Genomic DNA, 13052 nt, shown 5'->3' with positions numbered 1-13052 from the left:
ACTACTAAAGCTGAACAAAAAGTGAAACTTTGGAATGTAACATCTCATTAATGCCTAAACCCATACACATATGAACATAATATACACAAGTTGTTCGTTTAACTGACAATAATTCTTGCCTTCTATAATTTGGTGTTTTAAGCTTGTAATTGAAAGTGTCAGACTATAATCTCTGCCTGCTGGACAAAATGGACTTCAATCCCTCTACTGTGTGTACAATTGTGAAGCAATCTACATGGACATTAGAGCTTATCCAAAACTCCTGCCTGGTGATGACAAGTCTGTCACAATGTAGGCTAAACAATAGTTTTTCATTGTGGTATTGACACCATTAAGTAACACTGATGTGCCTGATATGCTGGGGAGTATCTATCTTACAATATACAAAATGGAATGGCTACTAGCCAGGTCGACAAGTATCGTAATGGTTCCACATGTATTATATGGTGAGACATTCACAAGTACATTACAAGGTATTTAATATCTATTATCAGGCTGGGGAAAAAAAGGTGCTGAATCTTATACTAAAAACATGACAATATAAGTGTGGGGAAAACGTGAAATGTCTTCTGAGTATTTACAACTTGTTTGCAAATCACAGATATGCCATTTACTCTATATACACAGGGTATTTTCTCCTCACAATGTCTCAGATCAGAACAATAAGGTAAAAAAAATGGCAAGTCTGCTTTAATAATTTATTTTGAGACCTATAACACCATCTTCTTCTTCCACTGGGGACTGAACTGTGAACTACTATGTGACGATGGATTCCTTGGACCCCCATGGCCGCAACCCAGAACTCTGCGTTGGCGCAACCACACTTTGCAATTGCCCTGAATTGCGACGCGTCTAGTATTAACATTGTTCTTGAACAATGTTAATAAACAATATTTCAAACTGCATCTCCTCCCACAGTTTTTATTCCCCAATTTCGTGCCATATGTCAAAATGACCGTCTTGACCGGGAATCGTGCGCTTGTATTTTGCTAAGAGATTGGTTAAATAGTTTAATTGATATTGATTTATTAGTGCATTAAATTTCCCCATCCGCTTTAATGGAAAAGTGAAAAAACTCAAATTCAAGTATTTTTTTCTCAGAAATCGTAAGAGCTAGAGTTACCAGATTTGGAGGGGAGGTTCATAATTTTGTCAAATTATTATACAAATAATTACACCATTCGGCCTCATGGTGGCGCTATAACAGCCGCCTTTACGTTTTGGCCTTTAACTCTTGAACCGTAGGTCGTAGAATAAAAATCTCTTTTCCCCTGGATTCCTTGGGTTACGACGCATCTCCCCATATAGGCCACGCCCATTTGCGTCATGATAGATTTTCCGCCATTTTGAATTTTCTTCAAAACACACTTTCTGCACCTTTTCCTACAGATTTTTCCCAAATCTCACAAAAATCGGTAAACGTGATCTATGGACCCATGCGATAAACCTATCCAAACGGCATTTTGATAGTCTTTACCGTTCGTCCGCAATTGGCTTCCAAAGTTAGTGGGAGGGGCCCGTTTTACCAAAAATGCCAAAAATCACGAACGAAACGTCCAATCGATCCCAAATTTGAATCACATGTCGAGGGTGGTTTACTTAACGAATCCCCAAAAGCATTTCCACTTTAATCCGTAGGGGGCAGCACAAATGCGCAAAACGTAACCGTTTGATGCCACAAACTTATTTTGGGGGGATCAATCCTCTCAAAATGAAACGCAAGTGATCTCAGGAGTGACGTGACAATGTAATTGGCGCAGCCTCCGACGATATTCCTCCCAGCGTATTCCTCTAGTCCCGACCGGCGTCGGCGCAACCACACTTTGCAATTTCCCAGAATTGCGACCCGTCTAGTATTAACATTGTTCTTGAACAATGTTAATAAACAATATTTCAAACTGCATCTCCTCCCACAGTTTTTATTCCCCAATTTCGTGCCATATGTCAAAATGACCGTCTTGACCGGGAATCGTGCGCTTGTATTTTGCTAAGAGATTGGTTAAATAGTTTAATTGATATTGATTTATTAGTGCATTAAATTTCCCCATCCGCTTTAATGTAAAAGTGAAAAAACTCAAATTAAAGTATTTATTTCTCAGAAACCGTAAGAGCTAGAGTTACCACATTTGGAGGGGAGGTTCATAATTTAGTCCGAAATTATTGAAAAAATAATTACACTAATCGGCCACATGGTGGCGCTATAAAAGTGCCCTTTACGTTTTGGCCTATAACTCTTGAACCGTAGGTCGTAAAATCAAAATCTTTTTCCCCTAGATTCCGTGGGTCATGACGCAACTCCCCATATAGGCCACGCCCATTTGCGTCAGGATAGATTTTCCGCCATTTTGAATTTTCTTCAAAACACACTTTTAGCTCCTCCTCCCACATATTTTCTCCAAATTTCACAAAAATCGGTACACGTGATCTCGGGACCCATGCGATAATCTGGAGTGAAACAGAATTTTGATAGTCCATACCGTTCGTCCGTAAATGGCTTCCAAAGTTAGAGGGAGGGGCCCGTTTTACAAAAAAGCCCACAAATCACGAACAAAACGTCCAGTCAATCCCAAATGTGAATCACATGTCAAGGGTGGTTTACTCAACAAATCCCCAAAAGCATTTCCACTTTGACCCATAGGGGGTGCCACAAATGCGCAAAATGTAACCGTTTGACACAAAAACGTGATTTTTGGAGTTATCAGTTCTCTCAAAAAGAAAAGCAAGTGATCTCAGGAGTGAAGTGACAACATGATGGGCCCGTTAAATGTGTGGGAGGGGTCTATTTATTTAGTGGGAGGGGCCTATTTCTTAAAATCAAAACGCTACTTAACACAAACGCGGGATCCGATCGGCGCCGAATTTGAATGGCACGTTGCGCGGTCTCCGACGGTATTCCTCCAGGCGTATTCCTCGAGTCAAGGCGGCCGCGACCCGCGACCAGCGTCGGCGCAACCACACTTTGCAATTTCCCAGAATTGCGACGCGTCTAGTTAGTGTGGTTGCCCTAACAGGGCAACCAGACTATTGTTCTTGGTTAACTGAAGCACGCAATACTTTGGCACGCTACTCCTCCCACAGTTTATTTTCCCCAATTTAGTGCCATATGTCAAAATGACCGGCCTCACCGGGAATCGTGTGCTTGTATTTTGCTAAGAGATTGGTTGCATAGTTTTATTGATATTGATTTATTAGTGCATTAAATTTCCCCATCCGCTTTAATGTAAAAGTGAAAAAACTCAAATTCAAGTATTTTTTTCTCAGAAACCGTAAGAGCTAGAGTTACCACATTTGGAGGGGAGGTTCATAATTTAGTCCAAAATTATTTTAAAAAAAATCACACCAATCGGCCACATGGTGGCGCTATAACAGCCCCCTTTACGTTTTGGCCTATAACTCTTGAACCGTAGGTCGTAAAATCAAAATTTCTTTTCACCTGGATTCCTTGGGTCACGACGCATCTCCCCATATAGGCCACGCCCATTTGCGTCTGGATAGATTTTTTTATATTGATTTATTAGTGCATTAAATTTCCCCATCCACTTTAATGGGAATTGCAAAAACTCCCATTCAAGTATTTTTTTCTCGGAAACCATAAGGGCTAGAGTTACATGACTTGGAGGGGAGGTTAATAGTTTATTGCAAAATTATTTAAAAAAAAATCACACCAGTCGGCCACATGGTGGCGCTATAACAGCCCACTTTACCTTTTGGCCTATAACTCTTGAACCGTAGGTCGTAAAATCAAAATTTCTTTTTCCCTAGATTCCTTGGGTCATGACGCAGCTCCCCATATAGGCCACGCCCATTTGCGTCAGTATATATTTTCCGCCATTTTGAATTTTCTTCAAAACACACTTATTGCTCCTTTTCCTTCAAATTTTGTCCAAATCTCACACAAATCGGTACACGTGATCTATGGACCCATGCGATAAAGATATCCAAACGGCATTTTGATAGTCCTTACCGTTCGTCCGTAAATGGCCTCCAAAGTTAGCGGGAGGGGCCCGTTTGACAAAAAAAAACACAAATCACGAACGAAACGTCCAGTCAATCCCAAATTTGAATCACATGTCAAGTGTGGTTTACTCAACAAATCCCCTAAAGCATTTCCACTTTGAGCCATAGGGGGCGCCACAACTCTGCAAAACGTAACCGTTTGATGCAAAAACATGATTTTTGGGGGGATCACTCCTCTCAAATTGAAAAGCAGGTGATCTCAGGAGTGACATGACGATGTCATTGGCCCGCTACATTTGTGGGAGGGGCTTATTTATTTTAGTGGGAGTGGCCTATTTCTTCAAATCAAAACGCCATGTATCACGAACACAGGATCCAATCAGCACCAAATTCGAATGGCACGTCACGCGACCTCCGATGGTATTCCTCCAAGCATATTCCTCAAGTCCGGGCGGCGGCAACCTGCGACCGGCGACGGCGCAACCACACTTTGCAATTGCCCTGAATTGCGACGCGTCTAGTTATTATTCTTTTTATTATTAATGGAGATAAACAATAGTTTAGATCGTCTCTCCTCCCACAGTTTATTTTTCCCAATTTAGTGCCATATGTCAAAATGACCGGCCTCACCGGGAATCGTGTGCTTGTATAAGGCTAAGAGATTGGTTGCATAGTTTTATTGATATTGATTTATTAGTGCATTAAATTTCCCCATCCACTTTAATGGAAAAGTGCAAAAACTCAAATTCAAGTATTTTTTTCTCAGAAACCGTAAGAGCTAGAGTTACCAGATTTGGAGGGGAGGTTCCTAATTTAGTCCGAAATTATTGATATAATAATTACACTAATCGGCCACATGGTGGCGCTATAACAGCCCCCTTTACGTTTTGGCCTATAACTCTTGAACCGTAGGTCGTAAAATCAAAATTTATTTTCCCCTGGATTCCTTGGGTCACGACGCATCTCCCCATATAGGCCACGCCCATTTGCGTCAGGATAGATTTTCCGCCATTTTGAATTTTCTTCAAAACACACTTTTAGCTCCTCCTCCCATATATTTTGTCCAAATTTAACAAAAATCGGTACACATGATCTCTGGGCCCATGCGATAAACATATCCAAACGGCATTTTGATAGTCCTTACCGTTCGTCCGTAAATGGCTTCCAAAGTTAGTGGGAGGGGCCCGTTTTACCAAAAATGCTACAAATCACGAACGAAACGTCCGGTCAATCCCAAATTTGAATCACATGTCGAGGGTGGTTTACTCAACGAATCCCCAAAATAATTTCCACTTTGACCCATAGAGGGCGCCACAAATGCCCAAAACGTAACCGTTTTATGCAAAAACATGATTTTTGGGGGATCAATCCTCTCAAAATGAAAAGCAAGTGATCTCAGCAGTGACGTGACAATGTAATTGCCGCAGCCTCCGACGGTATTCCTCCCAGCGTATTACTCGGGTCCCGGCGGCACCGACCCGCGAATCGCGTCGGCGCAACCACACTTTGCAATTTCCCAGAATTGCGACCCGTCTAGTTGTGTCCACATAATGTACACACACACACACACACACACACACACACACACACACACACACACACACACACACACACACACACACACACACACACACACACACACACACACACACACACACACACACACAGTCCTTCCCAGCCCTTTCTACCTGGTTCTTGTCCAGCTCACAGTTCTTGTACTCCTTCTCGCCTTGCTCCTGAAAGGTGACGATGACGAAACCCACGAAGATGTTCATCATGAAGAAGGCGATGATGATGATGTAGATGATGAAGAAAATGGAGATCTCCACGCGGTAGTTGTAGATGGGACCGATGTTCTCCCCATTGGAGTCGATGGCCTTGTACAGCAGACTGTAGAGGGATACAGACATACACACACGCACACACACACACAAACACATCAGGCCCGTTGCAATTATTACATAATCGCAATTATTTGAGATAATCGCATTTATTTTGCATAACTGTCATAATCGTCATTATCATTTCCATGTCGAAAAATGCTCATATATTTCCAAACATTTTCTAAAATAGTGGAAATAGACGATCTACAAGCTCAAGACGCGTTTTGGGCTTGTAGATCGGCTATTTACACTATTCATAAAAAGTATGAAGTTATAAAATTATGTGCGTTATTCTTGCATATCTGCCCTGTGCATCTTTTGTTTACGAAGCCTAAAGGCTTAACAGAAATGTAATTCGCAATTAATCGCAATTATTAAATGTCATAATCGTGACAGCCCTACACATCACAATGGAGATAATCCTCTATCTATGGAGATCTCCCTTTTGTTTACTCAAGTGGTAGAGTTCAAGGTTCAAGGTCTGTGTGTAACACACACACACACACACACACACACACACACACACACACACACACACACACACACACACACACACACACACACACACACACACACACACACACACACTAACCATTTATCTATGGGCGGCTGCCAATTATAGCAGAGACAGCCTTTTTGCCTCCATTTTGGGCATCCCAAGTTGTTGAAACCCTCTGTATAGATGTCTGGGTTATCACAGAGATGAAACATGGATGGAATGACACAGGAATGTTTGTACATTCTCACTGAGGATGCAGGCTATTTTGATATGTTCTTTGCTATGAGTTCCACTATTCTATCATGGCGTGCTGTGTACATCCCTTTGTATGCATAACAGCCATTCAAGACTCTTTTCAGTGATCTGTTCTGTGGTGCAGGGCAGGCAATGAGGGACCTGAGTGGTGGGGAACCCTCCCCCCCCACACACACACACACACACACACACACACACACAGAGGTACTTACGAAGGCCATCCTTCAAAGGTGGACACAGTGAACAGAGCCATCATGGCCTTGAGGACATTGTCAAAGTTAAAGTCACTGTTGAACCAGAGCCTTTCTTTGACCATGGGCATAGCTGTGTCCCCATTGCTGTACAGGATGTACGTGCCTCTGCAAGGAAAGGGATGGAGTCATTACAGACACATGCATGTGTACTAGAGATGCGCGGATCGCGGTTTTAGCGGCGGTTGCCGCAGTTAACCGCAGTTTGGGTGGATTTGGGTCACTCAAATATAATTATTAATTAATATTGGATACACCGCGGGTGAAATAATGCGGGAATTAAATTAATATCAATCTTATAGGCCTATTATAGCTTTTAAAAAGCACGAAATCTCGCCGTGCTTGTGTTTGTAGTATTTTAATATTACGTAATTTTACATCAGGCAGGCACAGTGTACAGCATGCAGCCGGTGTTGCCAGATCTTGCGAGAGAAATAAGCAGCCAGTCTATGAAAACAAGCCCAAAACAAGCACCAAATTAGCCCAAAAGTTGTGACAGACATGGCAACAACAAAGTGGTTGAAAGCAAAAGTATAACTGAATGAAGACGTGCGCTTGTTGTTACCATAGATATGGATTGTATACAGTCACTACGTCGCGACAGACAGCGGTGAGTGAGTAACATTGTTTATAAGAAAACTAACGTCAGGAAAATAATAATAATTTTACGCGGTTGGTGCAGATCTAGAAATAGGACGGTATAATTAATGCGGTTGGATGGCGGGTGGATAATGAATATCTATACGCGGATTTAGGGTGACGTGACGATAAACCCCATCCGCGCATCTCTAATGTGTACATGTAAATAATATGTGACAGTGCTATCATAAAAAGAACCATATAACTGGTAACCACAAATCGCAGTATAGGCCTACTTGAAATTAAATATTTTCCAAAGCATGTACCTTTCCATGTAATGACCACGTTTGGTCGTTTTGTAGCTTTGTCGCTAGTGTTGTGAACCCAGCATAATGTGCACGCTCTATGGGTCAAGCACCCGGAAGTTGGGGAATTACTTAAGGCGTATGCGCTGGGTGAGCACGTTTGATTTAAAAGAATAAGCAGCCATTTTCTGATACCTCATCCAGCTATTTTAATAACTGTGATCGACCCAGGCATGGTCCTTTAAGTACTCACTTGCACTCCATAGGGCTAGATTTGGCCTCATCTGTGCAGCGATAAAATTTCCCCTGTGAAAGAAGAGTGAAAGAAAGAGCTACACTCAAATGTAAATATAAAAGATATAATTATAAAACCATATTATGATGTTGAGCTAATAGTTGTTGAAGTGTATCTCTCTAATCTTTCCCTTCTTTGGTATCACCCTCTCTCTTAGTCTTTAGTCTGCCTTGAGGATTTTCAAACTTTATGTGCCCAAGGAACATCAATGGGCAAGTCAAAATCTCAAGGCACACCTGTACTCATAACAAATACTGTCCCACATTATACTCTTCCAGCAAGCCCTCACCCCTCCACCCCCATCTGTACCTTAAAGAGCTGCACTCCGATGCAGGCGAACATGAACTGTAGCAGCGTGGTGACAATCATAATGTTGCCAATAGTTCTGATGGCCACAAACACACACTGGACCACGTGCTGAAAAATACAATCAATCAATCAATCAATCAATCAATCAATCAATCAAACCTTATTGTCACGTCACACAGTTAGTGTGTAAGTAAAAGAGTGGGTGCAATTCACTCGACGTTGCAGTTAACAATTATACAGTTACACAGGAGAGGATGTGATAATGCACACAAATGATGATACGCAACACAACACATGCACACACACGTGACTAAATTATTAGTTGCCTTTCTTATTTTCTTGGCACATAAAAAAGATCATGTAAGAATTTCAATGTCTTAAAGGGGAAATCCACCCATTTTCAATATTTAACTATGTCATTAATATAGCATAAAGGAGTTGTGTGGAAATAAGAAAAAATTAAAAAAAAAAATAACATTGGAAAAAAATGTAACATTGCAAAAAAATTAACATTGCAAATTACACTGTGATGACTCATCATGGTGTAATTTGCAATGTTAATTTTTTTGCAATGTTACATTTTTTTGCAATGTTAATTTTTTTTTAATTTTTTTCTTATTTCCACACAACTCCTTTATGCTATATTAATGACATAGTTAAATATTGAAAATGGGTGGATTTCCCCTTTAAGGCATTTCACTCAACACCAGTGCAGTGCATGTCAAACCCTCAGGTTTCATCCTGCACTTACCTTGAGTCCCTTGGCTCTATTGATGGCCCTGAGCGGACGCAGCACTCGCAGAACACGCAGGATCTTCACCACAGAGATAGCAGATGATCTACAGAGAGGTCAGTGGTCAAACAAAATGTTTCTTCTGATTCCCATGCACTTCACAGTGATGATGATGATGATGATGACGTTATTAAATTACTGTTAATGCTACTACACTTTATAATTCTACTACTACATAACTGAAAATCTTTCTCATATCGTCGCTGCCAGGCAGAAGAAACCTTGCATCTCCATATTCCATCTTTTTATGTTTTTCATAAATTAATTCTATTGGTCATCACGTTGTATGACAGTGTCATGCCGCTTTAATGATTATGTCCATAATAGGGACAACAGGTTGAAAGTGATTAGGTCTGTCCGTGGGTTTTATTAATATTTTACCAATGAGTATTAACAAGAGCTTGTAACTAAATAATAACTACTGTACATTGGATCCATTGGAAGGTTAATGCGTCCCTGAACAGGTTCATGCTTACACTTCTTACTCTGATCTTGCACGTCTTTGTCACTGTGGATAAGAGTGTCTGCTAACGCCTAAATTGTAATTGTAATTGGATTTCCTGAAAAGTTATGATTTTGGACATAGGCCCACAAGGTTTCTGCTCGACAGTGACGATGTGCAGAGATTGACTGACTCACTGATTAATTGACAGATACATACTGAATGCCAAAGGAGACTAGAGACACTCCAACAACCAGTAGATCTAAGAGGTTGAAATAGTTTCTGCAGAACGCCCCTTTATGGAGGAATGCCCCAAACGCTGTCACCTGAGCAGAGGACAGAGGACAAAGGACATCAAGGACACAGGAAAAAAGTACATTGGCAAGTAAATAAAATGTTATCAGTATTAGATTTTGAAAGTGATGCCAAACTCATACGTAGTCTTTACTATGAGTATGCATGAAGAATGCTACTGGGGAACACCACAAATTCCATCTCAAATCCATCGGACATCAGATTAGATTCGATTTCAAACATTGCATACGTATCATTTTCTACAGAAAATAATACTTGACAAGAATGCAATGAATACCAGACATATCAGATATATAAGCTATCATAGACTCCCTGACAAACTCCAGCAGAATAATGCAGTACTGCTGCACAGTCCAGACACATGCAGTATACAACAGTAGCGCACATGCACGCGCGCACACACACGCGCGCACACACACACACACATTTGAAATATTTATTTATGTCCACATAATAAGAAGTACAGGATGTACAAAGGACATAAACACTGCCAGTGCAGTCAGATGAAGGGAAAACACCCCGGAGCTATTCCACTGTTTTCTTTTTCTTTCACTGATTAAGCTGGGAAACCCTATAATGAACACTTTCCATGAATCCAGGTCTATAATCTCCAGCTGATCAAAGCTTAGGCATAAGCCTTAAAACATGCGATCCGTTTGTTCAGATGGGTAGGTCAGTATATGACCGTGCAGTGAGTGCAGTGAGTGAAGGACAGAGAGAAGGGGGTTGGATATACAGGAGAGAAATAAAACAGTTTCTTGCTTTTTGAAGGTGTTGGTTCCAGTTTCAGTGAGTAGATTCCAGATGCAAAAGGCTAAAGGAAGTGATATCAAACACGAAGTTGTGCATTCAGGGCGTGACCTTACAGCTCACACAGGGGGTAGAAATACAAAGAAGAGTGAGGTCTTCTTTCCATAGTCCAAGAAATATGAACTTTCAAGAAAAGAAAAAAAGAGGCTTTCACCCATTGCATGGAATGTGTCCATGTTAGTGGAAGTATTTTACTGTTGCTATTGTGCTACTGTTATTATTATTCATAATAATACATTCATTATGAATACTTTTATTACTATTATTATTATTATTATTATTATTATTATTATTATTATTATTATTATTATTATTATTATTATTAAGGCATACTAGGTAACGTTTTCAACAAAACTAAAGTTAAATTGTCTATCTTTTGTGAGTGGCAAAAGTTTCACAACACCCACTCCATGAATTTCACCCCCGGAAGCCTTTTATTTATATATTTTATATTGAACGTGGACTGGGGGGACTTTCCCGGGGAAATGACGTCATCTGGCCGGAAAACGGAGGTGGAAATGCACTGGTTTCCTGTTTGGCCAGGAACTACCGCAACGGTTTCCTGTTTGGCCAGGAACTATCGCGCTAATAACAAAAATGAACCTCACGCTGATTTTAAGAGAATGTAGGATTAGAAGATCGAAAAAGAACAGAAAAAGAAAGCACACCTCATGGTAACTAATGCTCCACTGGCTAAGAGAAACGATCCGTAGATAGTATAAAACAATTAAAGGATCGCTTTTTGAAACGCTTCCGGCTTCCGGTGAAAACGAATGGAATTCTGGGTAATCGAGGACCACGGAAATTGTATGCAGTGACGGTAGTGACCAGCAGAGGTTGCTAAAAATCGTTAGTTGTGAATTTGCATTGTACAACTTTAATATTATTATTAATATTTTACTAAATAAACTACAGGAAGGCAGAAATTTCCAGTGGCCCAGCAGAATCACCTGCCAACACAACGTTTACACCAAACAGTTTTATGTGTTCTGAAGAGCCACACAAAACCAGTGGAATATAGGATGGAGGAGACAGACAAAGAAAACAATGTACGTCCCCAAGTTGGTGAGCAGGCATCGTGATAACAAGACAGACAGGCGGCTGTTTCAACAAAAAGCAATAATGACAAAAAACCCTGACAAAAACAGCAAAAACGATGGGAGGGAGGCCGAGTGCAGCAAGCTTGGAAGTGGTGGGTCGTTGCCGTTGTAAAACGTGACAGTTTCACTTATTTGTTTACCTTAACGAGGATCTCAAATGTAAACATACTAGTGAAGACATAGTCTGCATAGCCTAGGATCTGGGGAGGTAATCAGAATGAAACAAGTGTACAAAGGGTTACTAAAGAACTACATAGCAAGACATAGCACACAGTGGTCATTTACCTTCAACAGGATCTCAACAGTAAAGATTGCGGTGAATGCATAGTCAAAATAACCAAGAATCTGCAAGAGGCAATGCACAAGTTCAAGTCATCAGACAATCACAACAACATTTTGTTTGTCATATCAATTTGTTTTGCTTTTGATAATAGTAGTTAATAAAACACTGATGAACCCATGACCAGAACTACCATCCCACTTATAGAACTGTATCAAGAAAATCACAAGCATCTAAATTGTACTATTTAATTGTATTAATTATGTATACAGTCCTGTGACCTGAGAGTAAGACTACAGATTTAGGATTTGAACTGAAATTGAAATCTGGAAAAGCAACTTCAGTATGCAGCTTAAAAAACTAAACAAAGCAAAAAAACAAAGGTATTATGAAAAGAAAATAGGTCACCATGATTCTACTGCCTTTCAGCTGGGCTACATGCTTCCATGTGTCCATTAATATGTCAAACACTGAAGCTTTCAAAAGGCTCTTAGGCTTCTCTCAGATCACAAGAACAACATGAATTTCACATTAAAAAAGTAACTGTTCTCTAAAATCCCATATCCTTTATACCGCCTGTGAAAAGGTACATACAATGTTGCGAGCAGAGAAGTTGCGTATGGGGTCCTCAGCAGCCAGAGAGACAGAGCTGAGCATAATGAAGACAAGGATGAGGTTGGTGAAGATCTGGTGGTTAATTAGCTTATGACAGAACACACGGATCCTAAAGAGAGAGAGTGGGATCAAAGGAGAGAGGAAAAGAATGAGGCAAAAGCGAGAGAGTGATGGGCTGAGATAAAGTAATTAAATACACAATAAAGTCTAGTGTGTTTGTCTCTCTTCACCTTGTTGTAGTGACAACTTTGATCTTTCCTGTGTTTTCTTTGATAGTACTGTCTCAGAGGTAATCGCAAAATGGTTTATCAGTGAAAACATTCGTGAAATATTGATATTGATCTCTTCTACAAAAAGATCTCCA

At 40.5% G+C, this 13052-nt stretch overlaps 1 protein-coding gene across 1 annotated transcript in view; it reads right to left on the bottom strand.

Moving 5' to 3' along the window:
* Positions 1-13052, bottom strand: part of cacna1db (calcium channel, voltage-dependent, L type, alpha 1D subunit, b) — a gene marked incomplete at its 3' end in the record, with an annotated part of 134906 nt that overhangs the window by 54562 nt on the left and 67292 nt on the right. The window contains exons 21-29 of the mRNA XM_080443487.1: positions 12668-12797; positions 12079-12138; positions 11934-11993; positions 9788-9894; positions 9085-9172; positions 8334-8441; positions 7983-8035; positions 6807-6953; positions 5646-5847 (exon numbers count right to left, since the gene is read on the bottom strand). Of these exons, the coding sequence (XP_080299613.1) occupies positions 5646-5847; positions 6807-6953; positions 7983-8035; positions 8334-8441; positions 9085-9172; positions 9788-9894; positions 11934-11993; positions 12079-12138; positions 12668-12797 (955 nt within the window). The remainder of the gene's footprint in view (positions 1-5645; positions 5848-6806; positions 6954-7982; positions 8036-8333; positions 8442-9084; positions 9173-9787; positions 9895-11933; positions 11994-12078; positions 12139-12667; positions 12798-13052) is intronic.

The sequence above is a fragment of the Gymnoscopelus braueri genome (assembly GCF_963280865.1).
Source record: "Gymnoscopelus braueri genome assembly, chromosome: 12".
Lineage (NCBI taxonomy): Eukaryota > Metazoa > Chordata > Actinopteri > Myctophiformes > Myctophidae > Gymnoscopelus > Gymnoscopelus braueri.
The sequence above is the reverse complement of the archived record's forward strand: the minus strand, read 5'-3'. Positions and strand labels throughout refer to the sequence as shown.